Source organism: Leopardus geoffroyi, chromosome B1 (assembly GCF_018350155.1).
Source record: "Leopardus geoffroyi isolate Oge1 chromosome B1, O.geoffroyi_Oge1_pat1.0, whole genome shotgun sequence".
Classification (NCBI taxonomy): domain Eukaryota; kingdom Metazoa; phylum Chordata; class Mammalia; order Carnivora; family Felidae; genus Leopardus; species Leopardus geoffroyi.
Genome location: NC_059327.1, coordinates 84,196,091 through 84,217,678, shown reverse-complemented (window position 1 = coordinate 84,217,678; position 21,588 = coordinate 84,196,091). Strand labels below are relative to the sequence as shown.

Here is a 21,588-nt window from a genome sequence, read left to right as displayed (position 1 = left end):
TGGACAAGCTAGATATAGGAAGGTCAAGAAGGGAACCACAGGAAGGACCAGGCAGAGGTGTCTGTCACTTTACATGAGTAAGACTAGGCATTACTTATCTAAGACTTGAAAATGAGTCCAAAGGCAAATCACTAAGAGATGATGCTGGAAAGGACAGGCTGGTCACATGTGTCTTTAAGTTGAAATAAAGAGGAATATACAATCAAAGATGGAACAATCACTTGGTTAAAGGGTCAATAAGCTTGGGTCAATGGACATAAGTGGCTAACATGAATAGAAGACAGTGTCAACATCAAACCACTCATGTGACCGGGATATAAAACAAGGAATGGGGTATAGGGAGAAAATATAATTCAATTCCTAGGAGATAATTATTAATTATTCTCAGAAAAATCACTATTTTGAAATTAGAATGCTAAAAATGGAGATGCAATATTCTTGAAGGGAAACCTTGAATATCTGATTCCCACCCCCCACCCCAAAGAAAAACACTTTCCAGAGTATCTCTGTGAAAACATTCACACGAACGAAAATAATCAGCAAAATGCATTCTTATTCTGATAATTTTCATGAGGACAGTCCATGTAGGAGCTTCACTTTGCTTAGATTGCTGGTGTGGCTGGGGCCTACCTACTCCACTTTCTTCCCTACTAAAGTCACTTTCTTCCCTACTAAAATTTTTTTTCAGACTGCTTCCATGAAGTGGAAAGGATGGTTAGTGAAGGGAAGACAATGGAAGCACAGAAATGTGGCTATAGTACATGGTGCTTCCATACCTCCCCTTTTCAGGAGACAGATACTACTCTAGATCCTACTTTAACTCCTCAGCTACTTGGGGGGTTTCAAACCAAAAACAAAACCAAAACCAGAACCAGAACCAGAACCAAAACCAGAACCAGAACCAGAACCAAAACCAAACCAAAAGCAAAACAACAACCTGTCAGAAAAACAGATTGCTGGATGCCTGGCTGGCTCAGATGGAAGAGCATGTGGCTCCATCTTGGAGTTGTGAGTTCAAGCTGCATGTTGGGCATAGAGCCTACTTAAATAAACACATGAATAAACCTAGAAAGAGCAAAACAAAACATAAATACAGATTGCTGGGCCTTTCCCCAACCCAGAAATAGCAGTCATTATTCTGCTATATCTCCTGTTGAATGAAGTAAGTAATGGAAAATTGGTGGGTTACAGTCTAACCTTTATTAAATGGAGGCTAACTGGTGTCCTTGACCTTAATGGAGCCTTAAGACAATTGAACTTCGTCAAAGTGAGTGGCTATAAACTATTTCTCAGCAATGAGGGCACAAAGTCAGGGGAACTAGTAGCAATATTTAATCCATTCTGAGTCAGGCGCTGATTTTGGTCCTTATTTATTTCTGGCTTAGGACCTAAGTTAACATGGAGGCCAAGCCCAGTGGCAAGAGGTGCACAAATTTAATGGATGTACTAGTGAGTAGTTAGTGAGACTTTGTACCTGGCAAAGTGAGCAAAATGGTGTTTGTTCAGCATGTCACACATTTATGAGCTTGGTGGCATCCAAAGAATTCTTGACCCCTTTGGATCAGCAGTTAACTTAAAAATATAAAAATAGAGGGCGCCTGTGTGGCTCAGTTGGTTAAGCATCCAACTCTTGATTTCAGCTCAGGTAATGATCTCATGGTTCTGAGTTTGAGCCCCATGTCAGGCTCTTGTGCTGACAGTGTGAAGCCTGCTTGGCATTCTTTCTCTCTCCCTCTCTCTGCCGTTCCCCCATTTACGTGCACATACATGCTCTCTCTCTGTCTCAAAAATAAATAAATAAACTTTATTTTTTTTTTATTTTTTTAACGTTTATTTATTTTTGAGACAGAGAGAGACAGAGCATGAATGGGGGAGGGTCAGAGAGAGGGAGACACAGAATCTGAAACAGGCTCCAGGCTCAGAGCTGTCAGCACAGAGCCTGACGTGGGGCTCGAACTCACGGACCGTGAGATCATGACCTGAGCCAAAGTCGGACGCTTAACTGACTGAGCCACCCAGGCACCCCTAAATAAATAAACTTTAAAAAATATATTTAGGGGTGCCTGGGTGGCACAGTCGGTTAAAGCGTCCAATGTCAGCCAGGTCACGATCTCGCGGTCCGTGAGTTCGAGCCCCGCGTCGGGCTCTGGGCTGATGGCTCAGAGCCTGGAGCCTGTTTCCGATTCTGTGTCTCCCTCTCTCCCTGCCCCTCCCCCGTTCATGCTCTATCTCTCTCTGTCCCAAAAGTAAATAAACGTTGAAAAAAAAATTAAAAAAAAAATATATATATATATTTAAAAAATCAGCAATGCTTAGCAGCTGATCAGTTTTTCTAGGACCTATTTTTGATCAGCAAGAATGTGAAGACTAACCCAGAACTGAAATGGGGTCCAAAGTAGCTTTGTTGTGCCTATATTTCTACACATAATTTCTCACTTGTCATTACCAATTTTTGAGTACTTTGATTAGAACCAGCCAGTGAATTAATGAGGCCAATCACATCTTCAAAGAGAAACTTCAGTCTATCCTTGAGTCAACTGAGAGCAATTTGTACTCAACTGGCTTCTTTCCTCAACACTGCAAACCTTCACTCTTTCAAGAGCTTGATAGCTCTTCTCTCTGAATCCTAACTTTAAGAATGTTGGGTAAAAAAGGAGTTGCACTTAAAATACTCTATGGCACAAACTGGTACACGTATGGCCCACAGTAGGTAGTACACACACACACACACACACACACACACACACCTGCACAAATACACATATAAACATACACATCATATCCTGTAAGAATAGCCAGACATGTGATATCCATCAGAATCGAGATAACCCAACCTTTGCTTCCTATTGATTCTCCTACTTAGCTTAACCTAATTAGTCATGTAAAAATCCCTGACCTTTGTTTCCAGATCATCACACTACTGACCTCACCGTGAAATTCAGTCCATAGTCATATAAGTGAGATTCTGATAGTCAGCTACTATTCTGTAGTATTGACCTCCCCATATTGTCCTGGTCTGGCTCTTGGCCAGACCCATCCTATCAGCTATCATACAGCCAGGTTTACACACTAGTGTACATTCACCCTCATCAATCACCATGCTCATATCATCAGTCCTCTGATCAAAAGCAGGCTTTGTACTGCAGCAAGTATTCATTCTTCAGCCTGGAGGCACTTCTGCAGTTGTGTCGACCTACATATCTCTTCTTATTTCTCGTTAATCTTCAAAACGAAAACTTCCCCAGGTCAGTCTCCTTGCTGTCCTAGAAACATGCTGTTAATTAGCTCAACATATATTTTCTGGGCATCTGCTACAAGCTTGCTCAGTGCTGAACATCAAAGATATGAAGGAAACCTTGGAGGAACTAATATTTCTATCCTGACACATACTGCTTTTTATGCTTGGAATGCTTTCTCTCATCTTCCATCAATCCAGATTCTCACCTTTTCAAGTATCATCATCTCCAAGAATGGTTCATTCTATTCTATCTCTGCTTAACATTTTTTTTTTCTTTCTAGCAAACTCTATGAGGGGAATGACTATTATTTATTAATCCTTTTATTCTCAGGTGCTAGGAGTCATCAGGTAATAGATAAATAAAAGAATGAATAAATGAGTGAATGAAGAAGGAATGAAAGAAGGAAGGGATTATTTTTTTCATCTTCTCCAACCTTCATATAACTTCTCTCTGAATATTTTCAACATGTTTAATGTGTATCACACAACCACCTCCATTCTGGGAAAGAGTCCATGTCTTTCAATATCTCTTCTTAGTTTATGAGTGCTGGCCATTCACTTGAATTACATGATATGGCTTTTGAGGCCGGGAGCCATATTTTCTACTTAATTTACTCTCCCCCAAGAACCGATAGCATTATTGTACACTTAATTAACATCTGTTGATTGACTAAACAACCTGTGACTTACAAGTAAAGGGATACAACTATAGTAAGTATTATGACATACATCTCCAAATTAAAGTTAGAACCAAGCTCATACTCTGATTGGCTGTGTTCCCCACAATAAAGGTCACATCATGCTAATGCTTTCAATTTGGTGAAAACATTAAATAAAGCATTTGTTTAATAACAAAAAATCCACTGATTAAAGCTCTTAATTTTAAATTGATAATTGGATGTTATCTGCACACCATTAGCTACACAACTAGTTGAATTATATGACATTATCAGTTGGTGAGTTGCATATAATCAATTTCCAGGATTGATTTTGTTTAACAGAATGTTCCCTGATATCAAGTTAGTCTGCCTAAAAAATACCTCATTTCTTTAACTATTCATTAAATTATGGATATTCAAAAATTTGTACATAGAAAATAATGCCTAACTATTTACATTAGAACACAGTAAAGTTTGGGCTGCCTGTGAGGCTCAGTTGATTAAGCATCTGACTCTTGATTTGGGCTCAGATCATGCTCTCAAGGTCATGAGTTTGAGCACCATATGGGACTGGGCATGAAGCCTGCTTGGGATTCTCTCTCTCTCTCTTCCTCTACCCCCCTCCCCATCTCTCTCTCAGGAAAAAAAAAAATTACTAAAGTTTAAGAGTGATTGATTTGAATGTAATCACAAATCTCTAAGGTATGTGTATACAAATTTGCATATTCATTATATACAGGAAAAATAAAAATATCTGATGTTGAATCAGGCATTTTAAGAGTCAATAAAGTATCTAAGGGAGATGATGGTATCCAGTATAAAAAAAACACAGGAAAATTGCCATTACATTAATAAAAATAAAATATCTCTGTTAAAAATACTGGCTTGAGTGGGAGGATGAACTGCTGATTCAGCAAATCCATTTATTCATTTATTTCTACATTAACTCTGAAAAATACATTGAACGAGTATGTATAAAACACTGTATTAGGTGCTATAAAATAGGGAGCTGAAGGTGAATGTATTAACTTCATGTGGGAAAATCTAGAAATTGTCAGGATTTCATGAATATGCATGCACATAAAGATCTCTTTTGGGGTTTCTTTTCTTTAATAGAACATTTGTGCATTTTAATGGACAGTCATGAACTTTGCTTAATCACCTTTTGTGGACTTTCATATTGGATAAGTATTCAAAGCACATTTCTCCTGGGTGAAATGGACTGGAGAAGTTCAGGAATGTTTCCCATCCATCAAGAAAACAGATGATAGAACACATTTCAGCTGCCACATAGGTAACAACTAGCCCAATTCTCCCTGTCTTTGCCTGCCCTTTCTGATTGTGTGAGTGGATACTTTGAATGCCCCCTTCTCATTATAAGATTAACAAAAGCAGACAACCAACCCTATTATGTGTGATTTAGGGATGAAAACGAAAAAGCTGGGACAAGGGGAAAATAGTCACTTCTAATTCATATTTGCTGAGTAACATCTAAAATTATTTCTGTATAACTAGGACCTTTGTAATTGGTGCATGAATAATCAAATAAAATTAAAATTGCCACCACAGGGTTTCCGGAAGTTTCTGAAAGTCTTAATTCATCATGTTCTTATGTTCTTCATCATGTTCTTTGGTCATCTCTGATGTTATGTATCTAATTTGAATTTTACTGCTTTATATGTTTGGAGATATTGGAAGCTGACTTGTACAGTCACCTCTTGAGTTGATTACGACACTGGGAAACATATACACTAAGGAGAGAAGGATACAGCTGGGTACTTTTGACTACAAGAGAGACACAGCATCCCCAGAGGAATTCATGAATTCTAGTAGGGAAAAGGTACCTGACACAGTGCAAAGTTATGTTAAAGTTGAATATTCCATATTCCAAAATAAGAAGGTAAACAAGAATAATTTGAGGGCAAATTTCAAAGTCATTAATATATTCTACAAATAAGTAATGAGCACCTTTTCTGTGCAGATGGTCTGCTAACTGTGGGGTACAACAGTGAACATGAAGCTGACTTTGCCCCCTAGGAGCTTATAAAGACCATGAATACATGAAGAAAAAAAATATATATATATATATACACACACACAAATGATTATAATTCAGTGTTCATGAGGCTGTGTGATCACGAGATGCAAGAATAATGCTTTATTACACAAAATGTTTTGGAGTTGAATGCATATTTTATATCCATCTACCTATAACATAAAATTTTGAAATAAACGGCCATACTTTAGTGGGGATTTTATTCATTCAGGTAACTAAGTTATAAGGTACTGCTTTAGGAAAGTTAAATTAGTGGTCGAGTTGTCTATAAGAATTAATTACCTCTGAAGAATGAGATTTATTTTCTTCTTATCAAGATCAGGTTAGTGGTTTCACATAGAATAATTCTAGCCAGCCAGAGAACTGAACAGAGTATCTTTTGAATTATTAATTTGCATAGGTACCTCTGCATTATGCACAGCCTGAACTATTTTTCCTAGAGATAAGGTCTACGTTGGAGACAGAAGATGGCAAGTGAAGTTGAGAATACAGATCACTGCAGATTGCTTGTGGGGGTATTTTGCTGGATAAGTGTGTTTTGTCCTCAATAGTAATATTTTGCAACTATGTATGCTTACAGTTACTAATGATGGCAATATAAATAGCTCTATCAATACTCTTGTCAGGCTTAAGCATTCATATTTGATCCAGACATCATTTGAGAAAGTTGTAGTACAAAATAGACTGTGAGATGGTGGTAAAGAACATACCAGAAAGTGGTTTATGTAAATCTCATTCCAAAATGCAATCTTTGGGAATACTGAGCTACAGAGAACCACAATTTTTTTTTCAGGTTATATATGGAATTTATTAACACTATGTCCAACATAAATATTACTGTAAATTTATGCTACTGCTTCTATAATCTATAACATTATTGAAAATGTATTATAGATAAGTGTGGATCATCTGTGCTCATGTGACATAAACATATTTTACCATAGAAGGCATAACAAATGTTTCCCTAGTTTAAGCATGGACTGAAAATTTAAAATTTGATTTACATTTACAACATGAAGAAGGGAATTAACTGGGTAATTTGGATGCTGAAAAGTTGCCTGATATAGAAATTTAGTTCAATTAAAAAATGGGTTTGGGATATGGCTAAGTAATAAGAATAGTTTTCTTACTTCTGCTCTTTGCTGGAATGAAACAGAATATAAATGATCAGAAGTTTATTTTGTTTTTAACAATTTTTGAATGAGGGTAGACAGATTTAGCCCTGAACCCATCAGTGTAGTAATGTTGAAGTTAAATCACAGTGTTCTAGAGAATAGTATAATTACTGGAAGCCACAAAAACTGGGTCAACTTAATACTTTAGTTGGATGACATGCTTTCATATTTTGGACAAACTAATCTTGGAATCCCAGCTGCTAGAAGCATCTGTTGTAGAGATAAAGAGAAAGAAAAGCAATATGTCATTTTTACCAGCTAAAAAAATGAAGAATGTCATATTAGTCTATTTCTTTGCACAGATTGCCATAAAATCCCAACATTCCTTTGGGTTTAATTGTTTACTAATTTTTCAGGAAAATAAATCTTTAAAGCACTCAATCATTTAATAAGTACAATTCAGCAAATAACAGACACTTTTTTTGGTCCATGATCATTTTAGTTTCAATCTCTTCCATATTGACTAGATAATTATTATCCAGATTCATATGTCATTAGTTTTGCCAATAAAACAGGTTGAAAAGAGAACTGCTGACTTAGAATTAATATTCTCTCTTCTAACCTCAAAAAGAAAGGTTTTTACATGTATCAACAGAGTAGAATTCAAGAGTAATTTACTAGTATATATTTAGTTTCCAATATTTATTATAAGATGCTAAATGCAGCTGTTCAAGTTAATTGTTAAAACTACAGTCATTATAAGACATTAAATAAAATGCTTTTTAAAAAATGGAGGTACTGTAATCTTATGTGCAAACCTAAACCAACCTAAGTGACCAGAGAATACCTTCATATACCACAGAACCCTAACTAAATTAATATAAAACACTGAATTATTTCAGGAAGTTTATTAGACTTGTGATTAGTGCTGAAACTTTTCTAACAATTAACTAAGAAAAATGGTACACAAAGTTTTGATTCTAATTCATTTAATAGCACAATGTCTAAAGGCATTTTTTTTTTTTTAATTTTTTTTCAACGTTTATTTATTTTTGGGACAGAGAGAGACAGAGCATGAACGGGGGAGGGGCAGAGAGAGAGGGAGACACAGAATCAGAAACAGGCTCCCGGCTCTGAGCCATCAGCCCAGAGCCCGACGCGGGGCTCGAACTCATGGACCGAGAGATCGTGACCTGGCTGAAGTCGGACGCTTAACCGACTGCGCCACCCAGGCGCCCCTAAAGGCATTTTCAATTAGCTACATTTGTTTGGATTTACTCATCTTTTCAATTTTTATCTTATCTTATCTTATCTTATCTTATCTTATCTTTATTTATTTCTTTTGAGAAAATGAGGACATGCTTGAGAGCAAGCAGGGGAGGGGTAGAGAGAGGAGAAAGAGAATCCCAAACAGTCTCTGCTCTGTCAGCACAGAGCCTGATGCAAGGCTTGATTTCACCAACCATGATATCATAAGCTGAGCTGAAATCAAGACTTGGATGCTTAACTGACAGAGCCACCCAGGCACCCCTCATCTTTTCAAATTTATATAAAGCTTTGAAAAGAATGTTAAATGGCTACTACTTGGGTAATTATTTTTTAAATAAGGGATTTCTATCTTTTAACAAAGGTATCTTCTCAATAGGAAGTAATTGCTATGGAAAATCAATCAGAATGTTATATAACAACCAAACTTGGTTACACTTGCAAATAGTGGTAAATTACATTAGGAGGAGAGAGAAGCAACTTTTCTGAGTGGGAAAGATTTTCCTCATAATTGTGGTAAATTTAGACAAAGTATTCATATACTTTCTAGCAACAGTGTGTTCTGGAAGAAATTCAGAAACTATATGAAAAGAGATAGAGAGATACAGATATTTATTATTATCCTACCCTTTTGTCTGTGAAGGAAACCAAAACACCCAAGAAACTGAGAAGACACGTCCACATAAACTGGAAGAAGAAAAATCAGTATGACTTTTTCCTAGTGTCAAGAGACTAAAGTATTCCAAAAAGAATAATAAAGGATAAGCCAACAACCATACGGACGTCTAATGCAACCCTGAATGGCCCATCGCAAGGATTGGAATTCTTCCTAATTTTTCTAAGTGTTGCTAGTAAGCCTCTCTACCCATTGTCTTTGGGGTGCCAATTTGAAACTTTTACCCATTTCCTCATCCTATCCTCTTCCTCCCCTTCTCTTTGTACAAGATTCTATTTTAAGGATAAAATAAAGCACCCACGTTAATATCCAAACAATATAAAGAACTCATGCAACTCAACAGAAAAAAAAAAAATTAAAAAGCGGCCAGAGGAACTGAATAAACATCTTTCCAAAGAAGACGCACAAATAGCCAACAGGTATGTGACAAGGTGCTCAATATCACTAATCATCAGGGAACCACAATGACATATCACCTCACACTTGTTAGAATGGTTATCATCAAAAAGATGAGATAACAAATGCTGGTGTGGATGTGTAGGAAAGAGAACCCTGGGTGGTGTGGTGGGAGTGTAAATTGGTGCAGCCACTGAAAAACAATATGGAGGTTCCTCAATAAACTAAAACTAGAACAACCATATGATCCAGCAATTCCATTTCTGAGGATGTATATACCCGAAGGAAATGAAATCACAATCTCAAAGAGGTATCAGTACCTGCACATTCACTGAAGCATTATTTACAATAACCAAGATATGGAAACAACCTAAGTGTCCACTGGCAGATGAATGGACAAAGAAAATGTGGTAAATATACGAAATATCATTCAGCCACAAAAAGAAGGAAATCCTGCCATTTGCAACAACATGGATGGACCCTGAAGGCATTAAACTCAGTGACATAAGTCAGATGGAGAAAGGCAAATACTGTGTGATCTCTTTTATATGTGGAATCTAAAAAGAAACAAACAACAAACTCACAGAAACAGACAACAGGTTGGTGGTTGCCAGAGGTGAGGGTTCAGGGTGGTAGGGCAAATAGGTAAAAGGGGTCAAAAGGTACAAAAACTTCCAGTTAAGATAATAAGTCATGGGGATGTAATGCACAGCATGGTGACTATAGTTAACAACACAGTATTGTACATTTTAAGTTGTAAGAGAGTAGATCTTAAAAGTTCTCATCAACAAAAAAAATCTTATATATTAACTAATTTAGTATGGTAATTATTTCTCAACCCATTATCTCAACTCAACTAATACAATATTATATGTTGGTTATATCTCAATATAGCTAGAAAAATATTTTAAGCAAACAAAAAAGAAGCCATCCAGCCTCATCTACCCTCAAAAAAGTGAAACTGATCCTTATATTCTCCTCATAGTCTCAGCAGAAGAGCCCATTTCTGCCCAGGACTGCCTTCCACCTGTATGCTAGAATTGAGTCTCTTCTTTATGGAGAAAAAACCTCACTCTACCATTCATCACCTCTCTGCTTCTCAAATGGCTTTTGGAATATAAACATGCTCAATTTTCACCATCTTTATAACAAAACAAGTAAACCACTAATAATAATCACACACACCTACAATATAGAAGGTCTCAAAAATTATCTAAAGAAAAGGAAATAAGGAGGGAGGGATGGAGAGGGACACTTTCGAACAGCAGGAGAATGGCAAGGTGTGGAGGAGAATTTGCATAACAAAGCAAGGTGAAAATTATAAAAACAGAAGATACCCAACTTCAAAATTTTTACTTGACATAATATAAAAATGGTACCTATTTGTCATAAGGTTGACATCATATGTTTAATTCAATAAAATACAAGTTCTTTTCTATATTTACTCAAACTCTTTAAAATTTACAACACACATTTTATGATAGATCCAGTTTCCCCATTTACTTTAAGAGATAGTATTAATCTCCATAATAAGATTATATAATTTATGCATCTTAAAAAAGAAAACATATAGCAACAATACTAAAGTAATACAATGCATTTCCAGGCCTTCCCACATAATGGGGCATTATTGCACAGGTAAATCATTTATCTCATGACCACCCAAGGAGCTAAACAGAACAGGTACTGTTATTTTCACTTTACAGTTGAGAAAATTGAACTTCAGAGAGGTTAAGAGGTACATACGCCTTGGAGCTGTGAATAAATTGAAGAAGAAGGTGAAGGTAAAAAGGAGAAATATTAGATTTGCTCTTCTGAAAACTTCTCAGTGGGAGAAGCACAATCTTAATCAGCAGCAACAAATACTTATTCAGCATTTACTTCTAGGAACCCAGCTCTGTCTTTCCTGTGATAGAAGTTTTATCAAAAGATAGAACAGCCATCACTTTCACAGCCCTTCAGACAGCAATTTTTTTTGAGAGACCTGGGCCTTTCAAATAATTTACTCCCCAAACGCTCTTAAATTCTAGGATGGCAGGAAAAGTAATCATTAACTGTTTAACATCTAACATGGCTAGCATATTATTTTCTTGGTTAAACTTATGATACAGTAAAGAGCTTTCTTCTGTGTGTGTGATATGCACATACTTTGTTCTTGGATAATTAATATGTATTAATTCAGCTCCCCTTTAGCCAGCACCTTCATGTTTCTCTTATTCTGTCCAACTAGAGTTTCTATTATCATGTTAACTTTTTTTTTTTTTTTTGCCTATTCTAGCTATTTTTTCAGATGCTTTTATGTGGCCATCCTTTTGCCAATTTCAGAGCACCTGGACAACATATTTTTTTAAATAATATAATCATGAACAAGAAGGATTTAAGAGATCTCTATGCCTACTGCTATGTAAACGCGAATGAATGTCTTTTGAAGTTCGTCCAGAACTAAAACACCAGATTGCAGTAAGAAAATATTTGCAAGAAGTAGTGGATTATAAGTGATTTTTTACTCTTTTTCTAAAAAACACAATTTTAATAGTTCATATTACCTTGGCAATAAATACAGAAAAGTATTATAGGTCATGTAATTGTGGCATCTTTGCTTTAATGACATCTTGGTTATACATATATATATGTATATATATATATATATGTATATATACATATATATACGTATATATATGTATATATACGTATATATACGTATATATATGTATATATACATATATATATATTTATGTATTATGTAACTATAAATTTTTATGCCAAATAAATGTGATCAGGAATAAAACTTCCATTTATAATTTTTCCCCAAGGAAAAATGTTGCCTATTTATCCACAATCTGTATTAGGACTGCTTTCCAACTTGTTTTGATGAAGAGGAGAGATTTCTGATCTTTCTGGCTTGACTTCTCAGGACTAAGCATCAGGAGGCAAGCGATGTGCAAGAGACTTACCCACTCTTCCTCATCATAGTCTGAATGATGTGGTATGGAGTCCTGCCTTCTCATCGGTGGGGGTGGGTCCTGGGGACAGCTCTCCTCTGTGCTGTTCTTAGGAGAGGGTGGTTTCTTAAGGACACCTCCTGGCCTGGCAGTGTAGAGGGCTAAAAGAGCACTTCTTACCAACTGATCCTTGAAGGCATGTACAAAAAGCTCTGTCTGGAAAGAAATTGACAAGGATTAGAAACACCATGGTAGGCATCTCAGCATAGAGCTATGAAAAGGTCAACCGCAGATTTGTTGGCACATAAGTGGTGTGCATGGTGGAAAAAGTACAGGCAACAGAGAGAGAAAATGATTCATACCAATCAATGAAAATAGTTGGGTTTTGGGATGATGCCAAGGTCTTGAGTCCTCCTGTTCTAAAAGTTAATGCTGAGGTTCTGTGGGTACTATAAACACCAGCTGTCTCCTCAGCCCCCTTTTAATTCTAAATTCTATCTTTGAAGATGAATTTCACTAGAGATAATCATTTGAACACTGTCTACCTGCTGCACCTTTCAAGTAATTCTAAATGCACCTTAAAAGAAAATGTGATCAGACTATGTATATTCTATAGTTTAAACAGAGTGAAAGTCTAAAGAAAGGAATATGTATCTTTAAAAATAGAGGCAGGAAACCTTTTTTTTTCTTTTTAGCATCCTGAGTAGATTTCAATAGTAGAGATGGTATAGGCAGTTTTCCCATGAAAATATTTGACTTTTATTCCTTATCATCACCCCCTAAACTGTCTCCTCCACCAAATGGTTTCACTAATGCTCAATGTTAATGAGGCTGCTGTGAAACTTGCTATGGTAGATTTTACAAGCTGGTGGTAAATACCTAGTAAGTACTATAGAAATGACAGCTTCCCAACAATAAAGAATTTTACAACAGTACTTTGCAATTTCCTGATGAAATGTTTAATAGCTTCATCCTGTACTATACTGGATGATGTAGTAATTGATCTTCTGTATTATACTACACTTAACATGCATGTGGTCTGTGGTCTAACAATCTATTCATTCAGAATAGAGTAGTAACTCAAACATTGACTCATATTGCTAACACAATCACATATTGTAATCTGTTGAGAAGAAGCCCTTTAAATCATAGCATTATTTTGAGTAATAGTTGATATCATCACCATTTCATGAGACACTTGGATGTAATGCTGACTTCACCATCACTGTAACTCAAGGTAATCATTTACTGGCGTATTCTCAATATGCATTCAACAGTGCCATGTCTAACAAATGGTTACTAAATTATCCCTTAAAAACCCCTGTTGTGTCAGCAATTAAAGAAAACCAGTTAAACCCCATGCAAAACAATTGCCTAATAAGACTATGTTAATAAGACTACATATGCTAATAGGACTACATAGTTAAGTCTTTGCGATAGATCATGAAATTCTACAGTTGCATAAGACCTTAAAGTCAGACCTCTCATTAACCAGGTAAAGAAACTAAAAAGGAAGAGTGGTGTCCTGTCCTAGAACAGACTGCTTACCAGTAACACAAAGGGAACAGAGCCGTAGTTTTCTAACAAATTCAGTAGCTTTTCCCCATACTCCACCCCACCTATCAACCCACCATCACCTGCATGCTTCTGTCCTTCCCCCCTTTCTTCCTTAACCCCAAGCTCCTCAAGAGCTTTGGACATCTACTTGCTCCTATAATTAATCACATCTACAATTGTCAGTGTAACTATCTTCACTGTTAAACTTTACTGATGTTTTTAAATGCTCTTTTAATCTATTGGTTGTATTGAAAGCACTTTGAAGGTAAGTAGACAAGAAACATTTAAACAAGGATACACAAGAATAAAATATTGAAAAATATTTTGGTAATAACTTAGGAAAACAAAATGAAAAGGGAGCTTATAGTGAAAAGGCATAAAAAGCAGCATTAATTGATGTTCACAATGAAGTGTTAAAATGAAAATGAACAATACAAAAAAAATACTGATGAAAAATGTAGTTAGACAGTACTCACACAAGGCAATATAGTTATAACAAAATAGGGAAACATGTTATTTACATAATTTTCATAGAGCCTGGATAGATCCATCAATGTGAATTTAAATATTTAAAAATGCAAATTTACTTCCATTCAGCTTAACTAAACTATTTATCTATTGATAGATTCAATAAATTCTTTTGACTTATTTTTAGAGCAAAACAGCTTGCCTTCTTTGAATTCCTGCTACTACAGCTCCAGTCTCCATAACATCACCTAATTACTATGTAGCTGAATATATATTCACACCCAATGAAATCTAAAGTTCTTATAATTGCCATCATTTTCTTCCCATTGCATGCATGCACAGAGATTCCACTTCATTTATTCAAATCTCATTTGAGTTGATTTATCACCAAAGACATGAAAGATAGTACAGTAGATTCGTGCAATTTTACAACCCAGAATTTTCTTGGTGGGGGGGGGGTAGCTGAATGAACACACAAAATCTTATAGAAACACTTTGTGTCTATATTGGAAAATTCATCTGACTGGAAACTCTATGAATAGCCATGATCCTTTGCAGAGAATTGCACTTTGATAGAAAATAGCCAAAATTCCATTACTATTTCCATATGACCTGGAAATTTTCTTGACTAGCACTACTTAGTAAATGTAGACCAATGCAGATCCTGATGTGTTACACTCAAAATAAATTAGCTTGAAGGGATTAACGTAATCACTCAATTCCAATACATCTGTATGCTGCTGTTCTTGCAACAGAGATGACACTAAGGAAGTTCAAAGTCATGGGAAGGATGTGGAGTTGCCTATTGACTCAAAGTACTGAAAACCTTTTTCCTTTTCTGACTCTGCTCATACTGCATTAAATGAAAGGAAAAAGGGCTGTCTACATGTTATCATAAGGGTAGGCAAATCAATTTATTTAAAACAGTTTAATAATATAGCAAAAAAAGCATAAACTCTGTACCTAAGGTGGATCATTTCATTTGTTTGATATTAAAAAAGAGAAAGAAATGGTATCTTAAAAATGAAATGTTTTCTTGCCTTCCTGACATTTTTCCAATTCATGTTCTCATGCAAATGTTCTTCAAAGTAACACACAGAATTATCTACAAGTATAAAACCAGTAAAATTACTTCTTCTGGGGATGAATTTCCTAGGTTCCTAAATATTAAGGGCAGAGAAATAGTTAGGAATATGTTTATTTAAAACTACCCTTTTTAACTAGAGATCTCAACAAATTAAGCAAAGTCTCATACTATTTAAAAGCTTTTTTTCGATGAAAAAATTCAAAGCGATGCCTAACCCCACCTGCAAGACAGAAGTAGCCAATGACATAAACAGGTGATTATTATTTTAGTAGTCATGTATATGACAAAAAAGAATCCTGTTTATTTTTTTCCCCCGACCTTACCATTCCCTATTATTTTGCACCCAACTAGCCTCTCTTACTTTCATCACCTGCATGGTCCCTATCTAATATCGCTTGATTTCTTTTTTATTATTTAGATATGCTTGGGGCGCCTGGGTGGCTCAGTCAGTTAAGCATCTGAGTTCGGCTCAGGTCATAATCTTGCGTCTGTGAGTTCAAGCCCTGCGTCAGACAGCTCAGAGCCTGGAGCCTGTTTCAGATTCTGTGTCTCCCTCTTCCTCTCTCCTCCCCCGCTCATGCTCTGTCTCTCTCTTCTCAAAAATAAATAAACGTTAAAAAAAATTAGATATGCTCAACATATATTATATTAGTTTCATGTGTACAGTATAAGAATTCAATTTTTGAATATATTGCAACACTATCACCACAATAAGTCTGTTTATTTTTAAAATTTTGATATACTTTAATTATTGCATAGGGCAATAGTGCTATACTCTGGAATTAGTACATAAATATGTATGTTTTCTACATTCCCTAAAGAAAAGAACACTGAACCTTCAGGAGAGTTACTTGACATCTGGGCAGATCATACAAATTATGCACTTGACCTTGGCTAAATCGCATAACAACTTTTCTTTACAATGCTTACCTATGAAACCTCATAGCAGTTCACTGTAAACTGTGAACTCTTCTATTTATGCTCCCCTTTCTTGAATGATCTTTTCAGTTTCCTTTGTTGACTCATCATCCCAGACTCACTCAAACTATGGTAAACAAATTCTAAGGGACCTTAAACCACTTTCTTGAAAGCATTTTTTTCCCATTAGATATATAACACATTTCCCCATAGCTTCAACTACCCTCTTTATGCCACAGTCTCTAAAATCCATCTCTAGCCACCTCTTGAACCAGTACTGTCACCTGTTTCCACCCGAAAGTCTTTCAAGGTTAGAAGTCACAGCCTGATCTCAAGTGTTTTCAATAAATGCGTTCTTCCCAGCTTTTCAAACTGTGTGGTGTCATCATTATGCAGCAACTCAGCGCCCAAATGTCTGGATCATCTTCAGCAATATTCATCTTCTAGATTAGTCATTAATTTCTACAAGTTATACTTTTTCAGTAATTTCAAAGATTATGTCCACAGCTAGTCCCAGTTAAGATCCTTTCTACATTCCATGTGGACACTTTCCATAGTCTCCTTACTGATTGATTTATTTTTCCTAAGCTAATGCTTTGTTTTATGGGATGTTCTTCAAGGTCACTAATATTAAAATGTAGACATCTGAGTCCCAGCCCAGAAGCTGAGTCAGAATTTGTATTTTTAGCAAGCTCCCCCAAGAGGAATGCTGACATTTTGTAATGCCCAATAATGTCCAATAATTCAAATCCACTGTCTAGCTCAGCTTCTCTATTCTATGAGGATCATCTTCACAAAGCATGTCTCCAGTCCTTCCTCACTCAACGACCTTCCAACTTACAAAAGAGACTTTCTCTTGGGTGAATAACCAGGAGTGAAATGGCTAGATCATATACATATATAAACAAATGTATATATAAACATATATATAAACACACATTTATATTTATTATATATATGTATATAAACATTATGAGACACTGCTGAACTGTTTTTCAGTGTGCAAGTAATTATGTAAGTAATATATGAATGTTCCAGTCATTTCATATCCTCCCCAACTCCTCATATGCTTAACCTTTTTGATTTCAGCTATTCTAGTGGGTAGTTAGTATTACCTCATTTTAGTTTAAATCTGTATTTCCCTAAAAACAAATGATGATGAGCATCTTTACGTGTGTTTATTTGCCATCCATATATCTTCTCTGATGAAATATCATTTCAATTTTTTTGCCCATTTTAAATTAAGTCACTTGTCTTATTATTAAAGTATAAGAATACTTTATGTATTCTGATGATTTCCTTTGTAAGATACATAGTTTACAAATATTTTCTCAGTCCAGACTTGCTTTCTCACTTTTTAATAATGTCATCTGAATGTCTCCTGAAAACTTTAATGAAAGTTTTTGATTTTGATGATGCCTTATATATCACGTGTTTTCTTTCATTGGTTCATATTTTTTGTGTTCCAAGAAATATTTGCCTAATCCAAGATGACAAAAAATTTTTCCTATGTTGTCTTCTAGAAGTTTGTCTGTTTGCTTCTTTCTTTTAGCTTGTATATTAAGATTTATGCTCTATTTTGAATTAATTTTTATAGATATGTGAGGTAAAGATAAGGAAAGGTGTTTTTTTTTTTTTTTTTACATATGGATATCCAATTGTTCCTGAGTTTTATGTTAAGAATACATCATTTTCCCAATGAATTTTCTTTGCCCTTTCTCTAAGGTTATTTGAACATATATGTGTGGGTCTATTTCTAGATTCTCTATTCCATTATATCGATAGCTATGCTTACCCTAGAAAGTTACTAACCACAGAAGACAATCAGTATTATTTTTATTTTAAAGAGTAAATATGTTTAAGTAAAGTTTGGTTTTTTAAAAATATATCTGTCTACATACTTACCATTTCTGGTACTCTTTATTCTTTTGTAGATCCATTTCCCGCCCCCCCATGTTATCACTTTCTTTGGCCTGAAGACTTTACTTTAAAATTTGTAGTAGTACAAGTTTGCTATGAAATCTCCCAGTTTTTATTTGTCCAAATGGTCTTTATTTCATCTTTATGTTTGAAAGATATCTTCTGTAGATAAGGAATTATAATTTGTGTGTGTATATCAGTACTTTGAAGATGTTACTCTATAAGAACATCTAATAAGCCTGTGAATAATTCTGTTATATGTTCCTTTGCAGATAATGTGCCTTTTCCCCCTCAATTTTCACTTTATCTCTGTTTCTCAGTAGTTTGATGATGTACCTGCATTTTTTAAAATGTTTATTCTGCTTAGAGTACATTGAGCTTCTTGGATCTACAGTTTCATTTTCTCATTAAATTTTGAAGAATTCCCATCATTGTTTCAGCAAGTATTTTTCTATTTTCTTTTCTGCTTCTTCTAGGACTCTGATTAATGCATATTAGACTTCTTGGCATTGTTGGATAAGTCATTCATATTCTATTTATGTTTTTACGTCTTTTTTTTATCTCTGTACTACATTTAAATAGTTTCTAATACTATGTTTGAAAATTCACTATTCTTCTGAAGTGACTCATCTGCTAATTCTACCTAGTACATGTTTTTATTTCAAAATTATATTTTATATTTTTCTTATTTCTGTATTATTCTTTTTTAATCTTCCATTTTCCTCTTCATCCTGTTTGTGGGTTTCTCTGCTTCCCTAAATATATGGACTATATTTATAATTGCTGTTGTAAGGTCCTTATCTGCTAATTTCATCATCTCTATTATTTCTGGGTCTGTTTCTATTGCTTGATTTTTCTTCTGGTTGTGGGTCATATATTCCTGCTTAATTGTTTGCTTGGTATATGCTTATCTCATCAATGAAATGTTTACCATTTAACGAGGAGTATAAGAAGAAGAAATAGGAGTTCTATCATGAAATTTCATCTTCATTTATACTTTCATATACATTCATGTATACTTTCACCAACTATAAAAAAAAAAGCAAAGAAAAGAACCTCTACTCATTAAGTTCTGTTTAGTTTGGAACTGAGATAGATCTAGGAGTGACTGAAGTAAATAAAAGTAAAAATTCCTTCTCAGTATCTAAGTAATCAACATAATCAATATATTATTTATATCTTCAACTTCTTAGTATACTGGCTTCCTGGTATTGTCATTAAAACAAAATTAAGAAAACAAAACAAAACAACCAGAACATTTCTAAGAGTACCCTGTGTTAAATGTTAGACTGAAATGTTTTTGTTGTTTTTGTTGCTGCTGTTTGTTTTTGTTTTGTTTTTCACTTTTGGAATACACAGGATGTTTCAGTATATTATGTTAAAGGACACTAGGAATTAGAAGTTGTGAGATTTTCTCAAATATACTGTGAGCATAGCCTCTAATATTAGCAACAAAATCCTTTTGTTGTTGTTTTTTTACCATCTAGCAATTTTCATAATGTGAAACACCCCATTCTTTTAAATTTTAGGTTATAAAAGTTAAGGTCCGTGTCTACGTAGCATTTGTCATACAGCATTAGTACAATACCACACACAATTAAGTGCTCAATATTGTTTTTTGATGAGCAAGAATAATAATGATTTTCTACACAAGATCTCTCCATCTCTATGGATAGAGAATGTGATGAGCATTTAAAGTTGATGTCACACATATATCTAAGCTGTGAGAGATAGATACCTATATCTCTTAAGTCCTTATTTTTTCAGTTCAAATTTAGTCACATTACTTTTTCTCCCTTTTATTTTTCATAGTATTGCATACTTTCAGTCTAGCAAAAAGGAAAATACATTTTAACCAACTCTATTATTAACCTTTCAGATCTGATGTTAAAAATTTGGCCTATCCTTTGTCTTCTCTGTTAAAATTATTCATATAAACTCACTTTTCCTTTTCTTATGATCCTATATCATAAGATTAAATAATTTATTTATTATTTTCATGAATTAATATGCAAGGAACAAACCCAGTCATCCATAAGAAGGCATACTAATAATTAAAAAATAGAACAATTTAATTACACTTGTGCACATTAGGACATGACAAATTTTTTTAGAAAATTCTTATTCTTACAGAATTTCAGTTTTATCTTTCCTATTCCCACTCTGACCTCTCTACTTGTTTCCTTAATCATATACGCAAGTGTCCATCATGGAACTCATGGAACATTTGACCATATTGTATAGTGGTTAAGCTTACAACATATGGAGCTAGACTCACAAGTTGTGTGATTTTGGGTGCATTATATATATTTCTGTACCTCAGTTTCCTCTACTTTATAAAATAAGGACACTAACAGTACCTATTTCATGGGGCACCTGGGTGGCTCAGTTGGTTGGGCGACCAACTTCGGCTCAGGTCATGATCTTACAGTTTGTGAGTTCGAGCCTCGCGTCGGGCTCAGTGCTGACAGCTCAGAGCCCGGAGCCTGCTTCAGATTCTGTGTGTCCCCCTCTCTCTACCCCTCCCCTGCTCACACTCTGTGTCTCTCTGTCTCTCAGTAATAAATAAATGTTAAAAAGAAAACAGTACCTATTTCATAGGATTAGAAAGATTAAATGTTGAAAATAATAGTGCCCACCTCATGGACTTGTAAAATGTTGTAATAATGTCTCATTCACAGTTATTAAACCTCCAATAAATGTTAGTTATTATTGTCATCATCATTAGCATCATAACCATTATCTCAAGAACCTTGAATCTCTTGGGAAGAACAAGAATAGACCTTTCTTATTCCATTTTGTGCACCTAGTGTAATTAGTATGAATTCAGTAAATATTTTTACTGGGGGTTTAGATTACCTACAGATAAATTGTGTTTGTTTGTTTTCTCCACCAATAAATGTTTAGAGGAATGGAATTTTGCTGGTGAGCCTTAGTCTTAGTCTTGGTTATCATTAACAGTAGAGATGATGTGAATTGACCTTGGATCTACAAATATTGCTCCTCTGAGATTCAATATGCAGTTGGATCTCTCTGTTGTCCTTTGCTTCCATCCCCAGAATCTGAGCATACATTGATCTGATAATGTGTCCATTGCTATCATCTCCAGAAGCTACATGTTACTTAACAGGAGAGATTCCATCTCATTACAAAACAACTGAATGCCTTCTACTATACTACGCATGGGCTTCCCTCAGCCCTACACAGCCTTCTTAGTCAATACAGAGAACTCTCCCATTTGGGCTTGGACTTTCCCTGATGCATATGAACATAGATAATTCCTATTGAAT

General features: G+C 35.0%; 1 protein-coding gene across 12 annotated transcripts in view; it reads right to left on the bottom strand.

Annotated features, from left to right (window-relative positions):
• Nucleotides 1–21,588, bottom strand: part of INPP4B (inositol polyphosphate-4-phosphatase type II B) — a 778,265-nt gene that overhangs the window by 108,923 nt on the left and 647,754 nt on the right. For all 12 annotated transcript variants that reach the window (XM_045466827.1, XM_045466836.1, XM_045466862.1 and 9 more), the window contains one exon: nt 12,361–12,564. In XM_045466827.1, the coding sequence (XP_045322783.1) occupies nt 12,361–12,564 (204 nt within the window). The remainder of the gene's footprint in view (nt 1–12,360; nt 12,565–21,588) is intronic.